Source organism: Phaenicophaeus curvirostris, chromosome 23 (assembly GCF_032191515.1).
Source record: "Phaenicophaeus curvirostris isolate KB17595 chromosome 23, BPBGC_Pcur_1.0, whole genome shotgun sequence".
NCBI classification, from domain to species: domain Eukaryota; kingdom Metazoa; phylum Chordata; class Aves; order Cuculiformes; family Cuculidae; genus Phaenicophaeus; species Phaenicophaeus curvirostris.
The window spans coordinates 1,446,410-1,470,984 of NC_091414.1; the positions used below are offsets into that span (position 1 = coordinate 1,446,410).

A 24,575-nucleotide genomic window follows, 5' to 3' on the forward strand; every position below is an offset into this window, starting at 1 on the left:
GCTGAAGATGTAAGGACAAGCACTGCCTCTCTGCACAGCAGCAGCATTTATGTTTTCCAAACAGCTACCAACTCTCAAACAGACAATTACATTCTTTATTAAGAAAAAGCATCCAATTCTGAATAGTCCCAAAGGAGTTGGGCCACGCTCTGCCACCCAACAGGAACATAATGAATTAGAGTCAATGGGCACTGAAGATTTGCCAATTTTCTATCTGAGACTGCAAGTAATAGCGCTCCACAATTTCATTGTATCTTCAACGATCTGGTAAAATGGCATCATCTCCTCTAGACTTTCATTAATTTTTATAAAAGGGAAATACACGCTGTCTAGAGGTGCTTTTGCCTGAGAAACTCTCAAGGTCAGAGACGGATACAAAAACTTCTTGACCTAAGGATTTACTGCATTCAAAGGACAACATAAAGCGCATACATTTTTCCTCCCTTTAGGAAAATGGGCTATAAGTCACAACTGTGAACTTGATCCATTTTGTACATTGATTCCCTCTCCCCACTCTGGCAAACAGACCCTCAGACTGGGGGCTTTTAAGGATTTTACAAATTCAACTTGCAAAGCTAAAACATTACATCATTTTACAAGTGAGAAAACAGAAATGAGCGATTTGTCTAATACTGCTGAGCTGTGGGGGTCAGGAGAGGGCTCGGACACGCACCTCACTCCTGCTGTGAGGATCCCCAGCACAGCTTCACGCTCCGCTTCGACCACCACCCCATCACCGCGCACAGCATCCTTGTTGCAGGAGACAGGCACTCCAGGGAAGAAAGTGGCCATCGTGATGCTGACTGATGTCAATAGCTATCAACTAAAAGCAAAAGTATTTGTAAAGACCTGATTCTGTACTAAAAAAGTTCAGAGACATCTTGTAGACGCTCTTACGCAAGGAAGATCGACTGTGGCCACCTCGTCATCACAGCTCTGCAGCAGCAACCTGTGCTCAGTAACCAACAGCTCATAACTCACCCAACTCCCAACACAGGAGACTTGTTCCTTCTCAAAGCACTCTGGAAATCTAAACACCATGCAAGGGCTATGGGTTACTTCAATTTCCCTCCCTCCACTGCTAAAGAAATCTCTCATCTCGCTTGTTCTGACCCCAAAAGCTCACCCACTGGCTTGGTAAATTGCCACTCCTGCTAAAAGAATAAAAGCAGCTCTGCCTAAAATAAATGACTCGGGGTGACTAGAAAAGTCTGTGACTATCATTTTAACCATCACATAGATATAAGCATAAAAAGATCATGAATCTTCTCTGAATAGCACATTTATTAGTAGAGCAGGAGCAGCTATTGTCTTTATCATTAGCCACCTTGGATAAGTAAAAGGAGCTACCCCATGAAAACTGTCAGATCTCAGCACATGGATGTGATTTATCTGGAACTCCACGATGTGGGCACTGCAGGACCTACAGTGACCATAAATCAGATGACATTCAGACGTCACAATACTCTGCTTCTGTTGTCTAAAAGGCTTGCAACCCCTGTAAGAAAAGCCCAGCTGATGTAAAACAAACACCAGCTGGAGGGTTCTAGAGAAGAATATACGGACCTGGGCTTCAGCAATTACTTTTATTATCCACAGCAAAGCCCTGTGCTGCCAGACAACGCAGATAAACTGCAAGAGAAGCTGAAGAGGGCAGTGCAATACATAGGCAACAAGAGGGTAACTGCAGAGACCCATCCAACTCCTGATGGTTCTCTGTGCACCACACGTTTAACATCACTGACCAAACACATCAGCAAAGCCCTAGAGCAGGACACCGCCTGGGAATTCCCCCACCCTTTTCTCCACAGCTCAACATCAAAGGAACAAGAGGCTTTCACGCATTGCAACAACTTGGCCACGGAAGACTAAGGACACCAAGATCCACCCCAGAATTTCCACATACTATTTAAATCCAACCCTTTAAAACCTACCTCAATTACTAACCACACTCAGTGCTCACAGATCTATCAAAAGCAGACTGTTCCAGCACAGAGCCTTAATTAAAATCTATCAGGTGTTGACCAATTACAGAAAATCTTTCTATGCTTAACACACTAGGCATACCTTAATCCAAAGGAAAAGGCGATGTCAGGGTTGACTAGTAGATTTTTACCTGTAAACACGGTTAATCAGCAGTTTAGAGGGAAAATAGAAACAATTCTGAAAAGAAAACAGACTAACAGCAACGCTTGAAGTCCGGCAACAGAGACCCCCCTGTACTGCATATCGGGGAGAGCCACACAGGGAATAAATTCTACAGCCAATAGGCAAAACACAGAACCAGCCAGGAAGCAGCTGCCCCGAGTCATATTTTATTGAGTGGCCATAAATAAAACGTCTTGATTTTCAAGAAGATTCTATTTCACCAAGTATGTTACAGACCACATCACAGGACCAGTTGTATCCCGAGAAGGTAGATCTTCTAACTCTTAAACCAGGACCAAAGCTCCCCCATCACCTCACCTCTCCACCTGCTTAACAGGCTGCAGAGACCAGATCAGCATCAGGCCTCCTCCTAAGCAGCTGCAGACACACAAAAAGCTCCCACCCACTTTCCTCATTGCTTTTTATCACCCATCCTGATGCATGCTCTTCTAATAAATATGGAAAAACTGAATAGAGCGTCTCAGAACCAAACAGCCCTCGATGCACTTGCATTAAGTCCATTAGCTTGCCTGGACTTTCAGATCTCATTGTATCAACTACCTCACAGACAATGTTTAAATATCCAGCACTTTCCCAGAACAATACGACAGGGTCACCAGTGAGAGCCCCTAACAACGCTGGAGCAGCTCAAGCATCTTCTCAAGAAAATACGAGTATTTTATTGTACAAAGCAGAGAACTTAGATTTAACTGGGTTTTTTGTTGTAGTGTTTCCCCCCCCGCCCCCCACCATGGAGTTAATGTGAAGTGACAAAAGACTCTGCTAAAGGGAACAGGGAGGTAGGATTTGAAGTTCACTAAAGCTGACAGAAGGATTTAGCCAGCCCTCTATTTTATTTCTCTTTACCTTCAGTGAAAAGGACTGTAGTCACCTTGGAGCATGAGGCAGCTACAAAAGAACACGTCACAGGCCCAAAGGTGACTCAACGCGAACACCTAACACAAATTCTTGTGTTACTAGATGGCAAATGCTTTTTCTCCAGGAATTTCTTTAATGGCTCTGAGCCCCAGCAAACCTGGTACCTGGGAAGCCAGAAGCCCAGAACAATATTCTAACCCAGGCTCACATCTCTGCAAGGAAGAACCTACAGCACATGGGGAGAAGTCTTTCCTTTGCTGTTCCCTTTGTCTCCTCCTCCCCTCCTCTGTTCCATTGTTTTTAAGATGAAAAGCTTTGTTCTCCTGATTGGTAATTAAGTACAAGTCACCCAGTCCAATTTTTCAAAGACTAATTAAAAGGTTATCAAGGAAGAACAGGCAAGACACAGGTATTTCTGTTGTAGCGGTATATAGGTCAGCCCAGCAAATAATTCAGCTCTTATCACTGGTATCACGTAATTTTAAGTTCAAACAAAATACTTAATCTTTCAGTCAATTAAATGTGGCCAAGGAGATCATAAGGGTTTTAACTGCACAAACAGCATATTGACAGCGACCCTCCTTTCAACTCTTCAGTCATTTCTCAGGGAAGGAGAATAAGCATCGCTCACAAACAACAACTTGAACAGTAAACATCATGCATAACGACCTTCCAGTACCTGACGGGGCTACAAGAAAGCTGGGGAGGGACTGTTCACAAAGGCTTGGGGTGATAGGATGAGGGGCAATGGGGATAAACTGGAGAGGGGTAGATTTAGACTGGACAGAAGGAAGAGTTCCTTCACTGGGAGGGTGTGGAGGCCCTGGAACAGGTTGCCCAGAGCAGGGGTGGCTGCCCCATCCCTGGAGGTGTTCAAGGCCAGGTTGGATGGGGCTTGGAGCCCCTGATCCAGTGGGAGGTGTCCCTGCCCATGGCAGGGGATGGAACTGGATAATCTTTAAGGTCCCTTCCAATCCAAACTATTCTATGACTCTATGATAACATTGAGACCTGAGCTAGAAAACAAGCACTAGTGAGCTAAAAGCACCAGGGATTTCTTCTTTGCTCTAAGTATGAAGACATTGCAATAACAACTTGAAGACATTTTCTCTACCCCTACACACCCTGCAGACATCAGAATGGGACCATTCCTCAAAGCTGGGTAGACAACATCTCCCAGGAACTCATCTGGAAATGCAAACTGCACCACTGAGGCTCTGGCTCTAATAAAATCTTCATTATAAATCCTAATCCCATCTTGGTGGGATCTGTATGCACAGGCTCTGAATTTTCCCTTGATACAATGGGTCTAGCATACACTTTCTTAGTAAAATAATTTCATTATTACTGAAACATTCCCTTTGAGCAGGAAAGGCAGACCAGAACACAAGACAAGTGCCAATCCAAGCCATGCGGGAAGGAAAGCTCGTAAGATCACAGAAGTCCCCCCCCAGCACTGTTCAGCACAAATGCGAGTGAGCAGTTTCTCCTGGTAGAAAAAAAGACTGCACGTTCTGTCTCTTGGGCTTTCCAAAGCAGCTTTTAACATCTTAGGAAAGAAAAAAAAAAAACCTGGATTTCTAAACCGACCAGTCCTATTTCAAGTGTAACCTCAGTGACTCCCTTCAGCACAGAATTAGCACTCTGAAATGACTGACTGACCAGTTATATTGTAAATAGATTTTTCCCTGGATCTGAGAACAAATCTGAAACTTCAAATAAGGATATTAGCAACTAATTTAAGATTCTCACATAAAAAGCACCCTGCAAATTATCAGCAGCAGATGAAAAAGATTAAAGACATGTCTTTCCTTCTTTGCTACATTTTTTCTTATTAACTACTGTCTGGTTGTGTCACAGAACAACAGCCTGACACAAAAAGGTGCAGAGTCTCCCAAATCCCATAGCAATCTTAGATCCGTAAATAACTTGAAATATTCAAATTTCAGTCAGATCTCTGCTTAGTTTCTAAGCCCTGCACAGTGGGAAACCAATCAGGAAACCAACCTGATTGGAGCATCCTCTTAACAATGACACAATCAGCAAAGCACAATAGGGATGTGGAGAAAGACTATCCTTGAAGAACTGCAGTTTGCAGATCAGGTCTCTGATCCCACTGGCAGCTCAGAACAGTAGGGAACTTAAAGGATGAGCGTTTGGGAGAGTGTGGTCTCATGTAACAAGCACAAATGCTGCTCAGGAGAAGGGGAGGCTGCAAGGGAAGTTACAGATCTCACCTCAACTCCTGAAAATATATTATTCTCCTACTCCAGTTAAAGGAGAGAAAAATCTGCAGTCACCTCTGTTCCCAGGTTTCAGGAAACGTTCCATTACAGTGATCCCTGCTGGAAACCAGCGTATGGTGTTGGGAAAGAAAACTATATGAGAGAAGCTGAAGGAGCAAGGGCTCCAAAACAAGCCGTGATTTTAGCAAACAAAGCAAAGTCACAGCACTGGAAGATGACATCGGCCCTGGACGTCTAAATTAAGCCACTGAAACACATTTAATATTCACAAACTCATCACAAACGCCCAACGCAAATTCCCTAATATACAGTAAAGCAGTTTATTAGCAAATGTCTCATTGGATTAAGTCTGCTCTTATTCTATTAGGGAACTTTCACACCACATTAAATTGCAAGGTAACAGGGTGTTTGCCAGCACGCAATGAAAACTATCATTAACCCCTTCTCAGCAATGCACACAGACATGACTGACAAACCAGGCTAAAGAAGCTCTTGGGAATACATGGCTTAAATGAAATAGCAGGGTTTTAGAAAGACAAACCATCCCCCAGCATAAGATGACATCAACACCAAGGTGATCTTCTCCCAGTCAAGCAGGCACAGACCTGCTGAAAGCCATCAACAATCTAAGCTTAAGAGTAAGACAAAGAGATACAGTTCCTCTATGAACATTTTGATCAGCGTTGAACACACTGAACACTCTTTTCTACTGAAGAATGTTTTTCTTCCTCCCTTGTTCACTTGCTTACAGCTTATTTTGGCCCACCTCCTGATAGCATGAGCTTTGATGAATGACGCATGGTCATCCATCTTCGACTGCCGCACTTCGATGATGAATTGAGTACATTTGGAAAGCAGTCTGAGAAAAAACAAAATTGATCATCGTAGGAAAAAAAGGAAGAAAGCAGAAAAAAAAGAAAAAGTAAAAAACAATGTTGGGCAACAGCTACAGAGTTTAATGAGGTGAGATTGATGTACAATAAAAATATGAGCTGAACAAAGCAGGGAGACACCAAACAGCACAAAAGAGCAACTCCCAGGTTTTGCAGTCACTAATGTAGAAACACCCAGGTGAAGAATGCAAGGGTCAACACATCATTTATTTCTGTAGGTGCTTTCAGACCTCTAGGAAGACTCCTCAACACCATTTTTTTTCCCCCATTTCCCATTTCAACAGTCACCAAACTGCCTTCACCTGTGCCTCCAATGTGGAAGTCACAGATTGTGACTCCTTCAAATGCTGAAGCCTGACATGTCACATAACCCTTGCTGTTACAGCAATCCATTTGTTCTCGCAAATTCAACCTCTAGTTCCACATTTTATTAATACCAGGATGGTAACTGAAAGTCTCAGGAATCAAAATCCATGGAAAGTCTTCATACTAAACTAATAACTCAACTGCTAATAACTGAAGTAATAACTCGATAACTCCTTACACTTAAAGATCCAACTGTTTGGTCAGATTGTGAGGGAATAGCACCCCTGTCCAGCTGGGGAGCAGACTGCAAGTCAGGGAATTATCCAAATGCACCCACAAAGCACCGGGCAGAGCCATTAATGAAACCCATTATCCATCCTCCCACTCAAGAGATTCCCTTTTGGATTGAGGGAAGCTCCTCTGCACATTAGCTCTGTTTTCCTCTTGTACCATTTTCTAATTAACTTCGCTGGATGCCTAGAATGACTCTTGATAAATCATTACTGTCAGGCATTCAGACAAACATTTCAAACCTTATCAGAGATAAGAAATCAAAACAACTGGAAGAACTGTTCATGAAGAAGCACTCCCAGTTTATTGCAGCATAAACCTCCAACCCAGATTAAATCCCAGTGGCAGAAATGGGAACACGTTTCTAAGAGGTGCTGATACAAACACTGTACCTGGTTCTCAGGTTCCCCTGCTGCGGCAGTCCATCGTAGACAGACAATACATCAAAATCTTCCTCTAATGCAAAGGACTGGAAAACGAGCTGTATCCTGTTCTGCTCCTCGGCAGTGATTGTCCACGTGCAGTTTGCGTAATTTGGATATCCATAGGGGAAGCCTGGACTTTGTATTGTCCCGTTTGGGCCCTGCAAAACATGACTGCAGTTCTGGGCTGGCGAGAGAAAAAGAGAAAAGGACAAGTCAAATGGTGCAGGATACACATTTAGCATCTTCACCATCAAAACAAACCACATTAGATTCTTCCCACTAAACTTCGTCTGAGTTCGTGGTCCCAGGAAATGGATCCAGATGCATCTCTGTGCTCCCTGCAGGCACCTGGACTCCAGATCCTCATCCCTCGGGCACCGCTCCCTCGGGCTGTAAACCATGGGCCAAGAGCAGCTGGATTACATCCTGCGGCAGCCAACGACACACTCTTCATCATACCCTGTGCCTTTAGTGATTTAGCATGTTTCAAGAGCTCCTGGTCACGCTGGTGCCTCAAGGAGGAGGAGTTCAGAGGCCACAAAGCAGCAGAAGGACAATGCCAAAGCTAACTACACCTACTCCATCCCAAAGACAAAGATCAATTGCCACAATGTACAATTTCTGGATATATGAGATTTTCTCTTCTCTGGGGAAACAGGAACATACATGCGGTTTGGGAACAGGGTAAATGACAAATTCTCTTTGGTGTTTTCCTCCCTCGTCACTGGTACTTTACCCAAATGTCTTTTGAGGCACAAAGGCAAATTCACTCCAAAAAAAGCCTCCTCCTGGCTTTAACAGATTAACTCCTCCACAACAAAGCTGAATTCCAGACAGTTTGCAAGGCAACTGTTGAGACCAGAAGCCGAATTTCACCTTCATCCTATGCCCAGCAGAGCTGCTGAACACCACCGCCTGCACCTGCCCTGGCTTTTCATACTGATGGATTGTTTACCCCTGTTCATGTCGATAACCAAGGCTTTCAAGCTGAAATGAATTAGATTAGAAATTACTGCTCTGATTTCTCATTGCTTTTTTCAAAGGCAGCCATGGAATTTGTACTGCTGAGCACCCACCAGCTACAGGTAAAGAACTGCAAAGTAGCACTCGTTAAAGCCAATTATAATTAGATTGACCTACTTTGGTGAAAAACCTTAGTGGAACCTCTCTCTGCAAGGTGAAGTTCACACCTTTATGACTCTAAAACAGTCAACCCTATTTACTACCCATGGAATCTCTTTGTATCATGTTTATTGAATCAATGAGAGTCAGGACAGCCCCATAATCCTCCAGGGAGCGAAGCTGAGCCAGGCACACAGCTCCTCACCAAGGGCAGAATGAAGCGCTTTACATCTCTAGCACCTGGCATCTGCCTCTCTCAGTGCATTTTGTTAATACATAACACACAGAGACGGAAACCCACCTCCCTCCTCCACTTCACTTCCATTCATTTGCAGAGCTCACTGAAAGCATCTCTAAGCTTGACACCAGAAGGCTGCACGGGACTGGGAATGCGCCCGTTGTCACAGTGCTGACACAAACTGCTGAGGATCCATAAGCTTCAGGCCTCTAAAATTCAATCACATCCTCTTTTCTTCAACCAGCCTAGCACTCAATAGGTGATGGGGTCTCTATTGTACGTTCCTTATTTAATTGTAAGTATATATCATCAGAACAACCTATGGAAATAGGGAAACCAAAGAGGCTGTTTCTCTCCACCTCCTGATTGTATAAAAGCTACTGATGCTGCATGGAGTTGGGAAAATAAATTCAAGGTCAGCAACACCAGGATCCAAACGCTTCCAAGGTCACATGGAAGGCAACGGGCTTTAAGATCAATATGAATTCATGCTGTCCCTGCATAATTGGCGATTAAAGCAAAGAGCAAACAAAGGCCAGAAGAATGTACATAATCTTAAACCCAGCTGATGAAAGCCAAACAAATAATAGAAAAATAGGACACAGTTTTATGACAAATCAAATCAATCTGCTGAAATATTTGCACATTCATGGCTTTGACCAAGATGTGCTTTGGACACAGCTAACAGAATTGTTTATTGCAAATAGAAATTAGTTTTCAAAAAGCTGACAAACTGGAAAGCAATCTACTCTTCATCAGCTGTAATAGTCAGGAACTTCATTTACGTCAGACACTGCTGGAGAAAGTCAGCAGGCATGGGAAAGAGATCCAGGAAGCCCAAGAGAATTTATGCAGCCTCTATAATTTGCTTTTAAGTTTGAGTTAGTTCAGCTCAGGCTTGACTGACAAAACCTTATCTAAAATCTAAATACATGACAAGGAAAAGCTGTTTCTCCTCTGAAGACTTGCAGAACCAATTCTCTTTATCCCTCTGGCCCAGGAGCGTGAATAAGGAGAAAGGTATGAAAGGACAATGCCAGCCTCTGTGCTATGAATTTCCAGGTGAATTCACATTCAACAGAGGACAACACTCTTCCCAACCTTCTGGTGGGTTCCCTCCAACCCAAAGTTGGACACAAGGCACCTCCGCATGTATTACAAGGCGTGGGAATGTAGGAGCTCCCCACAGGGATCAGCCAACCCCTGCCTGGCCCTCTATCCCAGCTCCAGGGGCACCACAAGACACAGCAGCACGGACAGGACAAGTTGTGCCCAGGGATCGTCTTCCTTAAACTTTCTGTAGAAGAATCATCAGCCCAGGTGTCAGAAGAATCACCCTCCCCTTCTAGATTGGTTTCTCTCAATTTGCCACTCTACTCAAACAATAAATACACACTGCTAAGGGATTAGACCTCACCTGCCAGAAGGCTCAGCACGGCACTGTAAATATTTACGTAGATATTCCAGCTCCTAATACTATTACTCATGGCCTTACACTTTCTGAAGGCGTAACACCGACCTGAAACTCATCAGTGGACATGCATTCATGAGCACACGTCCTGCTCGGTGACGGAGAGGACCGGTCTGAGAACGGAGCTAATTCTGACTTGTACTCTGCCAACGCAACCCGCTATTTGCAATTCTGGAAAGTGGTTTGTTATGAGAGTTTATCTTTTTAATGAATGCATCAGTGTAATTTTATTGCAGTAGCACATAAAGTTTCCAGACAAGGACAAAGGCATTATCATAGTTGGCTCTGAGCACAGCCCTTTTCCAGAGGGATCACAATCTGTGGGGGAGGAAAAAAAGAAAAAACAACTCAAGGAAACTCACACTAGTGGAGGACTTGAGGCTTTGCAGAAAAACATCTTTACCCAAGGGGACAACCATTTCCTCAACGACAGAGCTTAAAAGCCAGATTTACCAGTCTCCATTCACAATACCTGTTGTGTGCAACCCCAACTACTCAAATAATGCAAACAGACCCATCAGCTCCACTGCTGGCTCACGTGCACAAGGAAAAACAATGAAATATTTACTTTGCAATATGCTCATAGAAGAGCTGCGTTTTAACCAAAACACAGGCTGCCTGCAGCATTTTATAATAAGCAGCTAGCTCTCACGCCAGAAAACTTCACACAACAGGGCAAACTCACTGTCAGCTGGACACAGCTCTGCTGCCTCTTGCTCGAGCAGGAAAGCCGCAAAGCCCTCCAGCTTCATTCCAGGTTATCCATCAGCCACTTGCCAAGAGGAGGGCAGGAAGAATGTCCTTGTACTCAAAGCCCACGACGTCTTTGGACAGTCCAAGCTGTGTGACTGCAGACAGAAGCGAGCGGGAGGTTTATTTACCCTGCGTGTCTGAGGTTAGTGAGACACATGAGCATGTGTCTCCCTGTCAGTCACTCCAGCTTCAGGGGGGCTTCTCTAACCAACACAACATGGCCAGTCGGGCTCTGGAACAGAACCAGTTCACTCTGACGAATACAGGGTGGGCAGCATTAACTGGTTCTCACATCTCTGATGTCTCATAACTGGCAGCCTCATCGGCCACTGTACGATGATCAAAACCAACAAGGACACTGACAGAAAAGTAGACTCAGTCACTCAAAGCACGATCACAGCAAGAAAATTCTGCTATTTCCTTCAAATAAGCAACACCTACAGAGAGGAGTGAGCTTGCCTTGGCTGCTGCCCCCTCCCAGCCTCTGGGTTTCATCACTTGAGGTGGAATTCCAGCAGCTCTACAAACTCAGATAAACTTGTACATTCAAGCTCTGTCACTACAAATGCTCCCTAAGTTGTCAGAAGGCAAGCAGCAAACAAAGGCACCATCTGGCATTACAAGCGCAAAGGAAATGAGTACAAAACATGATCTTCCACCTACTTCCATTCGAGGCCAGGCTGAGAGAGCTGGAGTTGTTCAGCCTGGAGAAGAGAAGGCTCCAAGGAGACCTTAGAGCAGCTTCCAGTATCAGAAGGGGCTACAAGAAAGCCGGGGAGGGACTGTTCACAAAGGCTTGGAGTGACAGGACGAGGGGCAGTGGGTATAAACTGGAGAGGGGCAGATTTAAACTGGACAGAAGGAGGAATTTCTTCACCATGAGGGTGGGGAGGCCCTGGCCCAGGTTTCCCAGAGCAGTGGTGGCTGCCCCATCCCTGGAGGGGTTCAAGCCCAAGTTGGATGGGGCTTGGACAATCTGATCCAGTGGGAGGTTGGAACTGGATGATCTTTAAGGTCCCTTCCAACCCAAACTACTCTATGATTCTACTTCCAACTCCTTAAACTAACAGAGCAGTTCCATGGTGGTGTAAATCAAGGAAGTGTTTTAACTACATTGATTTACTTCATATTAATATCTAACGATGCAATACTTCAGAGAAAGGGAAATGGAATTTATTTCTGAAGTGCTTCCTAAAAGATAAGTTGATGCACTTTGCTTCTCGGCAGAAATCTAATTTAGCAGACACTGATGTATGGTCACTGCACAATTCAGAAGGAACAAATATCAAATCACACACCCTGACTTGCTGTCAGCAGTATCAGCTGTCAGTGATGCATGGCTGTCTCTCCCAAATGCAGTAGGTTTTGATGCTGTCATTTCCTTCACTTATTGTTACTTAGGCACAAACATTTCTATTTTGTATTGTTCTAGCCTACTCAATAAAACAGATGAACATAAAATCACCTTTCCCTAAGGCAACCGAGATCCATATACCGCAGGCACACACACACATTCCATCCTGGTCTAAAAAGACCAAGGCCAAATCCTGCTCATACATCAGTAACTTCTCCATTTAGTCTATTACTGGATAGAGTCATTCACTGCTATTTCATAAAGTCCTTCAATCCCAGACACCAGATCCCAAATCAAAAACGGCACCTGAAGGCTGACACAGGTTTTCAGCATCCTCTGAGCACATCTAGGGGCTGTGATGAGGTGGGCAGAGCTCAAGGCTGGAGATGCAGTTCAAACTGCCACGTGCTGCGCAGAAGCACCCCGGCTGGCTCTGTGGGATGACACACATGAAACCACACAAAACACAGTCAACCTACACAACGGGGTACGCGCCAGGCTGGATGAGCTCTGAGCAACCCAATCCAGATAAAAAGGCCACTGCTTCTGCAGGGGGTTGGACTGGATAGCCTGTAAAGGTCCATTCCAACCCAAAGCAGTCTACAATTCTATGCCACATCACAGGACCAACACATCAGGACTCTAACACCCGCAGGGAAGCACAATTGCTGCTCTGAAGAGGCCTCTGAACAGGGGAGTCCAGGGTGGGTTGTGAAACAATCACAGTCAGCTCATTCACACAGAGCTTTTCACAGCCTTATCCCCGAGAACAACACGCCAAAACCTCACCCTCCATGTATCCAACAGTTCATCTTTAAAAATTGCCATTCTTATTCTTAAACACCATTTGATCTGCAATCTAAATAGGAAAAAGGTGCACTTTGCCCAATGTTTACTGTTTTGAATCATTTATCAGCAGCTAATTATGCTTCCTTACATAATAGTCTTATAAATCATTACAGACAATCACAAACAGTGAGTAGTTTACCCATAGCAAAGCTTTGACTCCCTTGTTCACACAATTTAAGTGAACAAACAGGGAAAGTACCTTCACACTTCATAAATCTAAGCCTTGTTTCCCTAAGTACGCACCTTTTCATAGTTTTAACTTAACCTACAGTCTTATATCAGAGCCTTTTGGGTAATAAATAATGCAGAGACTTTCCATTAACTATAACTTCTAATCAAAAGCCAGTGGATCCAAGCATATCACCATCAAGGGGATGATTTACATCTCGGATAGCCGGTGCCTTTCTCTCTCTGAACACATGGAGTGATAAACTGAAGAACGCGAGGGCAAAGCACATGCATTTTTTTCTGAATCCAGCTCATGCCACTGCTGCCAAGTCCAGAAAGAATTATAGCACCCACCTCAAATCAAAAGCAGTATGTGAGTTTTCAGCAGGATGGCACAATACCGCAAATCAAACATATCATTCCTGAAACCAACTTAGTCACCTCCAGTTCCCTGGAGAGAGACATTACTTCCCTTCCCTTCCAACAGTCTTTCACTCCCACTCTGTCATCACTTTGTCCCTCTCAGTGCTGCCCAGGCTTTCAGGCTGTTATTGCACAGATCTGTTACACTTCGGCATTGTTCCAGCGTTCGCATAACAACTCAATCCTAAGGGCTTCCCAAGCAGAAAGGAGAGAGGAACAGGAAAGATGACAGTGGAGTGAAGATGCTGTAATCGTGTACTTAGTTTTTCCACACACATGCCTGCCTCCCTTTCCCAACTGAATCAAGTATGTTGTTAAATCATGCAAATTCCCTACAGATGCTCGGGATTTCCAGTCACATTGCTGATCCTGGAATTCCCCAGCAAAACCTCCAACCAAACCACCTTATAGGTGGAAATTACAAACACTTGCACAGAAGAGCACGGGAAGCCTGTAACATCCAGCTCTCACTGCATCATCCTCCCTCATCACCACACATGCTCTGAGATCATACAACATTTCCAACCTGTCTTAGAAATGATACTTACATTTCTGATTAGGAAAAACCTGGATGAAAGGATCACGGCTCTGTTCCCTTAATGTCTGGCCCAGACTCATCATCTTATTATTTCAAACCACAGCACTTTCTCCTACCTACATGGGACTCAGAGCTGTTTATTCTCCCCAGCCATCTCACTCCTGAAACAAGGAGGTTTTAACCTGCAGCTCAAAGCCTGTAGGCACCTGTGAAAGGCAGAGAAGGAAAACAGCCTCCTGTCTGGTCTTTTAAATTCTCTAGAAAAGCAATCAGCAGCTACATAGAAACAAAGGAACCTAACACTGGAAATGCTGAGGTCGATAGATCCAAAAACATTGGAAAGCACTTGTAGAATAAGTGAACCCAACCTTTTCAATGCAGTGTTCAGTGATGTTTCTGAGCCCACAAGTGAGGGTCTGGACTCTCCCCAGCTGCTGCATATTTCCCCTGAAGTGTGAAGCCAAAACCAGTGCAGAGTACCACAGAAAAGTTGAACATGGACTCATCCACATGGTTGGGATGCCAACCATCACCCAACTGATACATCCCCTCCTCCACACCAAGCAACCTTCTCCTTTGAACAAAATCCTTTCTGCTTTATTATACTTTGGTTTTATATTTCAGGTTTGAACCTTGCAAAGGTTCCATGCGCTTCCAATAGCAAGGTCAAAGAAGTTCTGACACGCTGCAGAGAAAAAAAGGAAGCACGTAACTTCAGGTAACATCAAAAGCCGTTACAGGACAGGACTTGAAATCTCAAGAACATGACACTGCACATATGTCCTGTCTTGCAGCTGCACCGCAGTCTCCTGACATGCTGAGAGGCCAGAGACTTCAGCTGCTGGGAAGCAACGGCTCATTTGGTTAAGCTAGAAACCACCCAAGTGAGAGCACTGGTCAGAGCAGCGGCTGCCAGATCTTCCCTCGGGGCCAGAGTCCCCTGTCCTTAACAGAGAGAGGAAGGGGAGCACGCCATGCAGACCTGACCAGCATGCTCCATCCCCACACCTGAGGGACCACAAAACAGAAGGGTCTGCAGCCCTCAAGCCCCTCATCAGATTGGTTTTTCAATTAATACAAAGCTTGCTGTCAGAGGGGGGACACAATCGCACTGCTTGTTGTGTAGCTCCAAGAACCTGAGCTGCTCTGCAGTGAACACCACAACCCAAACTCCTGGTGGGTTATCAAAGAGACATTGCAACGGCTCACTGGCTTCCCCCAGGTGCACACTGCATCTTCCTCAATCACTCCTGCAGATTTATACCCCACTTTACCACTTGTAAAGATTGCAATCTAAACAGATTCAAAGCAAGCTATGAAACAGGACAAGCATTTAGGAGTAAAACTTGCACGCAGTGAGAGAAAAGGGAAATCATAGAATAACCAGGTTGGAAGAGACCCACCGGATCATCGAGTCCAACCATTCAACCAATCCAACCAATGGATTCCCTCTTATTTTACTGTTGCAAGGGGAGGCAGGAGGGCTAAGAAATAATAAGATATTAAAATATTACTTTGGATTTATTTTAATAAGCATCTAGAAAACCCCCGATAATGCATTCCTTTTAATGTGAGCAGTACCAAAATACTAAAGAAATCTGCCTTCATCAGGACACAGCAATTAGAAATACTGCATTTTATTTGCACTAACACAAGCTCACTAGAGACACACGGGCACACACGGGCTTTCCGATCCCTTCTGAACAAAACCATTCGATGCGTCTCTGTTACATATTTTGGGTCTTGCCCCTCTTGTTACGGCACAAGGGTGTTCGACACGGCAGCTTCAGCTGGAATTATGGAGCATCGGCTGTGTCAGAGGAATTATTCCCACACACGTCATTCACCCCACCCCAAGAGCAAGGCGATGTGACTTGGCTGAAAGACCGATGAAAAAGGTTTCGAAGCCTCGCACGCCGTATAAAGGTTCAGCCACCAGGCAATTCCCAGCCTGTCTGATTTTTCCAGGGCAGCAGCAGAACGCTAGCCGTAGGTATTCAAGGAAGCCTGAAGGTCAAGAAATTAGAACAAGGCTTTGCAAGCCTGATGAAAAGAGTATCTCTCCAGTATCCCTCGTCACAAATTACCATTCTAACCAGCTCCCTGACAGCCAGTGGCTCCGTCCCCAGCGCTGGGCTCGCTGTGATGCCATGACGTTGCTAGGCACGGTTGCTAAGCAAAGGCACACATGCAACAGCTCAACCTCAGCTTCATTACAGGGCAGCCTTTACACAAAAAAAGAGGGGGAAAAGACAGCCACCTCGATTTTATATATACACACAGAAATTTCTCTGTACGCTAAACAAGCAGTTAACAGTTTGGCAACACAGCAGACAAACAGCTTTCTCCTCTGCAGCTCTACTGATAGTCACAATTCATTTCTTTCCTTCACAACATTCCTGCCTTTGGGATTCAGCAAGACCCATTGTTTGGGGTTTCTGCTGAAGGCATTGCAGGGAGCCAAAGAGAGCGGTCAGGAAGAGACAGGAGGCAAAAGGAAAGAGCAGTGGCAGCCCCAGACCATCGCGAGCACTCTTAGCAATGAGCCTTACACACAATTTGGACCTGAATTTTGGCCTAGAGCATCTTAGCAACAGGAATCTAAAAAGATAAGCCCAACAGTAACATTTCAAGCCAAGCCAGAGGCTGCAGGTGTTTCCACCTATCTCCAGGACCCAGGATGTGGCCTCTTCTCTCTAACACCAGACACAGAAACAGTGAAAATCTCATACATCTGCCTGGAATCAAGTATTTCATCTAGATGACACAGTATTAGCCATCTCCAGGACCAGAAGTACAAGACGCTTCTTCAACAGCAATAACTGAAGACTCAGAATAAAGGTCAGAGCCATGATGAGTCATTAATACAAAGAGCAGATAAGTGAACAAGCATTTGCAGAAATAATCAGTTAGTAATGGGGTCTGTCTTTGTCTGACGGGCTGCTCACCACTCACCTGAAACAGATCTGAACCAGAATATTCCAGAGCACATTAGCCAGATCCACTAAAAAGTACAGTTTAGCTTTGTAACGCCTACTGGAATGAGAAAAATGTTTCTGTGTGAGCAGACTGAGATTCATGGCATCACCAGGCAATACTTCTGCCATCCAGCACATGGAATCAAAAGCACACGTATACAGTGCCCAACCTCCTCTTCCCCATCCTCTGTGCCCTGGCAGGCAAAACAGATAGGAATAGGCTCATACAAGTGCTGTGCTCCTTGGATCAGACATTTACAGTGATGCAAAACCAAGTCAGACAACCGGCCAAGAGGCAGTTCCCACTTACTCAGCTTGTACTGTTCTAAGTCACCTCCAGGTCTCCTCTGCTGTCCAGCTGGTGGGGATACAACCCTCTGAAAGCCACTTCCAATCCCCCAGATCTGGGAGGAGACAAGACGCTGGGCTCTCATTTCTCACAGCTTGCTGGGACAAATGCAGAAGTCACTGAATCGATTGCCACTGTCTCAATAAATAAATTAAATCTCAAAAAAAGCTACTCAATAAATTGAACATGCAGTGCTGCTGTTCCCCTTCCAAGGCAGTACCAATGCTAGCACACCTCAGAGGTGGCTGACCAAGACACACAGGTAAAGTTAGTCAAAGAACACAAAAAACCCTCCATGATCCTGTTCTCAGAGTAGAACTGAACACCTTGGTTAACCAGTTAACCACTTCCTCACTGTGCCACTGACCAACCTTGGACAATTCCTCTTTCATTTCACCATGAAACCATGTTCCTCATGTGCTGGAGCTGCTCTTGCTCTGTATCAGACAGATTTACTGGGTGCATTAAACACATGGTTTAATAGTGATATTCTCCAGCACAAACTTAAAGCAATGTCTATTGTGATCACTATCACCAGTGTTCAGAGTTCAACACCAAATATGATTTCATTCAATATAGAACATGCAAAAGTTATAGTTAATGATGATGCCACTCTGCTTCCAGTCCAACAGAGGACACACACGAGACTTTCAGACAAGCATTACAGCTCCAGTAGGTTAGAAGAGATGCAAAAACACCACTGAAGGCAAATGTTCAATTCCAGCTTCTAAGTTTGCTGAGTCTTAACCACGCTGGTTGGCAGCTCAGCCTGGGCTCAAGGTCTCCAGCCAAGAAAACCCTGATTGTCAGAAAACCGTGAGCATCCTTTGCCAGTTGCAGTCTGAGTTCATTTTCCATATTCACCACTACAGTCATCAGCCCAAAAAATGCAGAGATACAGCAAGTGACTAGAAACTGGGCTATAAAGCACACATATGGATGCGTGCTAATGTGTATATGCAGACACTGAGATTTAAAGTTAAAGCTAAAGAACCCTTAGTTATTACACACTGCCTCCTTCCAGACTTGGCAATCGCACCCCATAATCCCATTTACAAATATGCCAGCTTTTCTGTTCTGTATTTCACACTGGAAGATTTGCATTCTAGCCTTACTGCTTTGATGATTATAAACATTATTCTAATTTCCAACCTAAAATTAATTCACAAGCAGTTTATGCCCATTTGGTTTTATACCAACACTCTCTGTTCAACACTCCTCCCTGGTTTGGTTTCTACCTGGCCTTGATGTATTTATAGAGAATAAGTAGATCCCCTTGCAACTCTATTTGCCAGTCTAAATAAACCCTGGGCTTCCACCAACCACCCTTCACTCCTCTGATCATACTCCTGTCACCCTCAACGTATTCCAGCTTCAGTTCCTTCTGTGCAGAGGACATCTCGCCATTCCAATCATTCCAGTGAAGGTTCCTCTGTGCCTTACAAACTCTTACCAGCTTTCCCATCCCTGCAGCAAAACCCAGTGGATTTGTCTACACACTTTGTGATTCATAATACAGGAATTCCAAGGGTTTCTGACCGCTTCTCAGTGGAACTGGATTTAACAAGTGAGGTTTCAAACCAAACACCATGCCACCTCCAAATCCCAAACAAGCTGAAAGTGGGTTTCCTGGTGCTTCCAACAATTCCACCCCTCACCAGCAGCCACTCATTAACCACCTTAAGAGCAGGAATTATCCACAGAAGTTCACAGCTGCTTAATTCCTGATGAAAGTGGGAATCTTGTGCAGACCATCCATTACTTGAAGTCGTTTGCTCGGCTCGGAGAAGTAACAGTTATCCCAATATTCAGCCAGAATGGCCTCTTCTCCAGGGATGTAATTTTCTCCCTTCAAAACTTTCTCTTTCAAAATGGTCTGTTAATCAATTTTGACTGCTCCCTGAGCACCACGACTCTTCTACACAGCCATTGTCAGCATAATAATAATACCAAGCACTTACATAGCCATTTCCATCTTTCAAGCACTTCACAAGCATTAACCAATTAATGCATATTCTTCCCATGCTGTCTCTCACATGACTAACAGCCTTGCTGAGTTTTCCTGTGGCTTCCCTTACTGGCTTTTCAGTCACTCCAATATCCTTTAACTGAATCCCAGACTCCTTTACAGTGTTTCATTGAGCAGTTTGGTCCAGAAGAGACCTCAAAGCCCATCCAGTCCCACCCCCTGCCACGGGCAGGGACACCTCCCACTGGATCCAGTTGTTCCAAGCCCCATCCAGCCTGGCCTTGAACATCTCCAGGGATGGGGCAGCCACCCCTGCTCTGGGCGGCCTGGGCCAGGGCACAGAAATGCCGCACCCTCCGTTGATAACGAGAATGGCTTTGCAACACCATGTGCGCTTGCACGTGTTTTTACTGGAAACCAAGATTAAGCCTAAAGAAAAGAGAGTTTAACACATGGTTAAGGCACTAAGCTTAAACTTGGGAGGCATCGACTTGACCCTGGACTTGGGGCAAGGTGTCAAGGGGCAAGAGATCAAGTAACTCCTTCGTGCAAGGCCTCACAGAACCCAAATGAGTTCATCTAAGGACCACGGGTCTCTGCAAAAGCAACTCAAGTGGATTCAGGTTTACCAACTCTTTATTTACAACCTAAGAAATACAGATAGATGCCTTGTAGCCTTCACAAATGCTCCTGAGTTTTGCAGCTAACATATCCTTTCAGAAAACCCCACCAGGCAAGTACACGCTTATTTAGACACCTGAACATCCCGGCAAATCTTGCCGCAGGAGTCTGAGACTCAATGAAAGTGTTCAGGATTATTCAAAAAGCTTCTTAAAATTTTACTCTTATTTTCTGTCTGCAGCTTAAAGTGAACCCTGTGATGATTTCATTTCTCCCCACCTCTAGCACAGACATCTATCAAACAGGCACAGGGCGAAGATGGATTTCTGCTCTGTGATTCCTAATAGGCGAGTCTTGGGAATCTCCGATTTTACCTGTCTCCCACCAGCTCGATGTTTAATCTGGCAGCTCAACTCAAAAGTGAACTGAAAACTCAGAAAAGGGAAGCTAATTTGATAGAAAACATTTGTATAAACCCCTGCAAACAGACCCTACTCCTAAGTAGCGGTTTCACTCACTCTCATTTATAAGGTGCTAATTATCCCCAAAACAAATTTTTCAATTTGTATTCAAATTATTTTCCAGTAAAAGAATATTTGCATTTAAATAGCTTCTCCATTGTGTTCAAACACAAACTTTGTTCCATCTTAGCTGTTAGAACTCGTTTACCTCCAAAAAGGTAGGAAAGATGAAGCAAGGTTCAAGGTGAAACCCATTTCAAACCACAGCCAAGGCCCAATTCAAAGATTTCCTCATGATAATTTCTCGTTATTAGTCTCAATCCCCCATTACCAAATCCATGTCATCATTAGAGACTCAAAAATAGCTGCAATTTCATTTCCAGCATTACAGATGGACACACGGCTTCATAACTAAAGTTCAACACTCCCTCAAGGCCAGGGAGAACAGAACTTGTCCCAAGAGAGATCTTAGACCCAACTACAAATCTCATTTCGCTAATAATTTAGAAGACCTCAGTCCTTGAAATTCTCACAATATGAACAGTTTCATCACTACAGGGATGGAGAACCGACAGTTTAAAGAGAATAATACAGAGGATACAGATTCAGCTTTAGAAACAAGCTTGCCCAAAGCTCAGAGGGAGTGCAAAGCATTTTTCTTCCGCTCCACAACATGTTTCAGCTTATAACTTGTATCGTTACACATCAATAGAATAATCTGCTTATGTTTTTACGCATTTATAACTACATGGAAGGCACAGAAGTTACACAAATCTACTCTTGGTAGCTGCAGGCGGGGGGCAACATCCCCTTTAGCACCTTGGACTCAAACAGAAAGGAGACAGAAGTTCTGTAGAAGACGATGTAGAAGAACTGACTTCACACGTTCAGCAAACGCCACAACCAGCAAACCAGCTAATCACCAGTGACCAGAACCTTATGCCTTCAGATACCTAAAACCCAAACAACCCAAGCAGGCACAGATTCCACTTATTAAAACCTCTTCACTCTTCCACCACCGTTCTCATTCCCCTATGCTCTCCACCAAGGAACACATTGTGCGTTTACAAGAGCTTTGAGATCTTCTAACAAAACAGTCTGCCAGACATCTGTATTATAACAGCTTCCACTTGTATTATATTTGAATTACAAAAAGAGGCAAAGAGAAGGCAATTTCTCCTAGGAATTTTTGTTAGGATATATAATCCAATTTTGACTCGATTTTGTTAACAGCTCTTTCATATTCACTTCCTTTAAGTACTGTGCACTTGATATTTATTAATGCCTACTTGTCACCTTGAGCAATCAATGAAAGTCACCACAAGTTGACAATACACAGGCAAGTTAACAGCTCACTTTCCAAATGAGACAAAAAAAAAAAAAAAAAAGACAGCCACATGCTCTAAATAAATAGCTACACATGGTTTCTAGCAGATTATTCTTAGGAAAGAAGTGAAAGGCTTCAATCATATTGAATTTTTCAGTCCCTTTACACATGAATTTTGTGTATACAACGGGAAAACTGAATTCTACACTGAAACGTATCAGGTCTCTTAACGATAAACGTCCCTCTGTCCAAACCTCATCCTGAGAGCTGATGGATGCTCTGAAACTACAAAAGCAGACTTGTTCTTATCCTGTTCTGATCCAATTTAGAAAGATTCTCCTGCAAAGTCCCAATCTGCCTCGACTTGTACACAAATATTCCCATCAGCTGCAGTGATCAATCCACTCATATGCGAAGTCCAAGCCATTTCCATACAAATTCTATATTCTGTGACCTCTGTGTACACATAATAAACAAAGAAACTCAAAGCTTATTTCCATTACCATTATATTTACTATTTTATTTTTCTTTCACCTTCTCCATTCATTTAAAACCCCATTTTCACCCTTAGACATATTCCATTTAATCGTAGTTTTCAATCCCAAAAGCCGATCAATACCTTTCTTCTTCCATCTACACAGCTCTCAATCAAAGAGTTAACAAGGGGTGAATTGAATCGACTTGTAGGTTCAAATTGGGTATTTTTTGTAAAAAGTCTCATTTACTAACTGCACTCATGGAAAAGAATGGAAAACTCCCTAAAATAGCTCTCAATGTTATATGCCCAGGCAAAAAAGGTGATAATTGGTTCTCTAATTTCAGACTGTCACAGCATTTAGCTGGGACACAACAGACCCTCCCATAAAACATTATTTTCTGAAGCACCTTAAATCCAGGGCAATGAACTTGCTCTTTCTAAGGCGACTCCTCTCCATCAGAACCAACTCAGCTGCTGATGAAGAGGTGGTAACAGCACGGGGGTCGCAAGGTTGTCCCCCATCTTAAGCCTTGTCAAGAAACAGAAGCCAGCACCGTAAGTGCTACTAGAAGACAACGTCTTGGTCTACCAGACATCCATGCCAAGATACTAGACGGTTGGTCCTCATGATCAAGACCCATGAACTTCACTACCCTGTGCATCAGCTCTAGGCATTAAGCAAATCGCTACCTGCAGAACAGAGACATTCCACTCATTCCCTCAGCATATGAGCATTGGATGGGGTTTTTAAAAAACATTTTCATCAAAAAACCTTACCAAAGTACAGAAACTCCAACATAGTTGTTCCACCAACCTTTGAAGAGCTACACGATCAGCACAACATCACACCACAGCCTGTGGAAATGGAACCACAGTCCTCCAAAAAAGGGAGGAACCCCACAAGGGGTAGCAGGCAAGGGACACGTCATCCCTCTTTGATCCTCCCAGGACTGCCACCTTCAGAGGTCGTGCATTAAACACAACGTCAGATATAAAGCCCCAACACGATCAGGGACAAATCCCCTATCCTTCAAATGCTTATTATTGCAGTGGGTGGACGTTATTTTAATGTTAACAGAGTAAGTCCTCCTCCAAGGGGTGCTTAACTTTGATGAAAACATCCCAGGATGGTTGCTGACAGATGTCCAGTGGCCACAAACAGTGCCTAACCTTTCCCTAATGGAGACAAAACAACAATAGAGGGACATAAACAATATGCTGCATGATGCAAGCAGCAGCTTTAAAAATGGCATCGACTTTGGAAAAGCACCAGGCTTCATTATCCTTCTGAGAAGGAGACTTCCTTTCTGGGAGGAAATAGATTTTTCTTGACATTACTCAGTGTATCAAAGAGGAAAGGAACATAAAATTGTGCCTTTGCTACAGAAAAAGGAGCTTTCTCTTTCCTTACACCCACCTTGGCTTTAACTGCTCACCAATGTCAGACCAAGCACCTAACAAAGGACCAGATACTCCTCTGCCCCGCAGCGATGAGAGGAGGGGAGAAATCCTGCTGACGATGGAGTTACTGACAGGTGGAGGAGGCAGGACTGGGGAATAGAATAAGACCCAGTACATCCTTACTTACATTTGCAAACTGCAAGAGCAGTTTTTCTGCAAGGTGTTTCCACTGCCAGCCTGCACCGCTCCTTCCAGGTGGGAGTGGTGAGAGTCTCCACGGGCGACTAGATCAAGAGTTTGGGAACACACAACTACACCAGGAATAAAAGCAGAGCAAGGGAAGAGTGGTAACAAGCACCTGAGCAATCGTGCAAGTCCTTCCTGGAACAGAAATGGCTGTTTATTACATTCCTGACTTCTTTTTTTTACTATGAATGCTTTACTTCTTGAAGACTTTCACCTCAATGTCATTCACAATTAATCCCAAATTGTACATGTAATGGCTGAATTCACTCCATGCAATCAAGGGAGAAAACCAGGAGCATAAGACTTCTGTAGCTAATCAACCCAGTGCAATTTGTATCTGCTGAAAGCTTTTCACAAACATCCTAAGATCTCTCTTCAGAATAAATCTGTAAATAATTTTAGGATTCTGCAAATTCTATTTATCCCTATTTTACAGAGGGGGAAGAGAAAGACAATGACTAAGCCACCCTCAAGGATTCTTAAGTGCCAGCAGCCACGGAAAACAGCAAGAACTGGGCTTTAATGACTTCTGCAAGTCAAGAGGGTGTGCAAATAGAAGAGCACTGAACCAGAAAATCCCCAGTTGTAGTTAATTCTCTAGCTGCAATAAACTCATCTTTCTCATCTATTTCAGTGCTTCT

At 44.0% G+C, this 24,575-nt stretch overlaps 1 protein-coding gene across 3 annotated transcripts in view; it reads right to left on the reverse strand.

The window, feature by feature from the left end:
• CSMD2 (CUB and Sushi multiple domains 2) overlaps positions 1 to 24,575 on the reverse strand; it is a 277,897-nt gene that overhangs the window by 245,192 nt on the left and 8,130 nt on the right. For 2 of the 3 annotated variants that reach the window (XM_069875476.1, XM_069875478.1), the window contains exon 2: positions 7,156 to 7,372. The exons of the other annotated variant lie outside the window; for it this stretch is intronic. In XM_069875476.1, the coding sequence (XP_069731577.1) occupies positions 7,156 to 7,372 (217 nt within the window). The remainder of the gene's footprint in view (positions 1 to 7,155; positions 7,373 to 24,575) is intronic. 3 annotated transcript variants of the gene reach the window in all.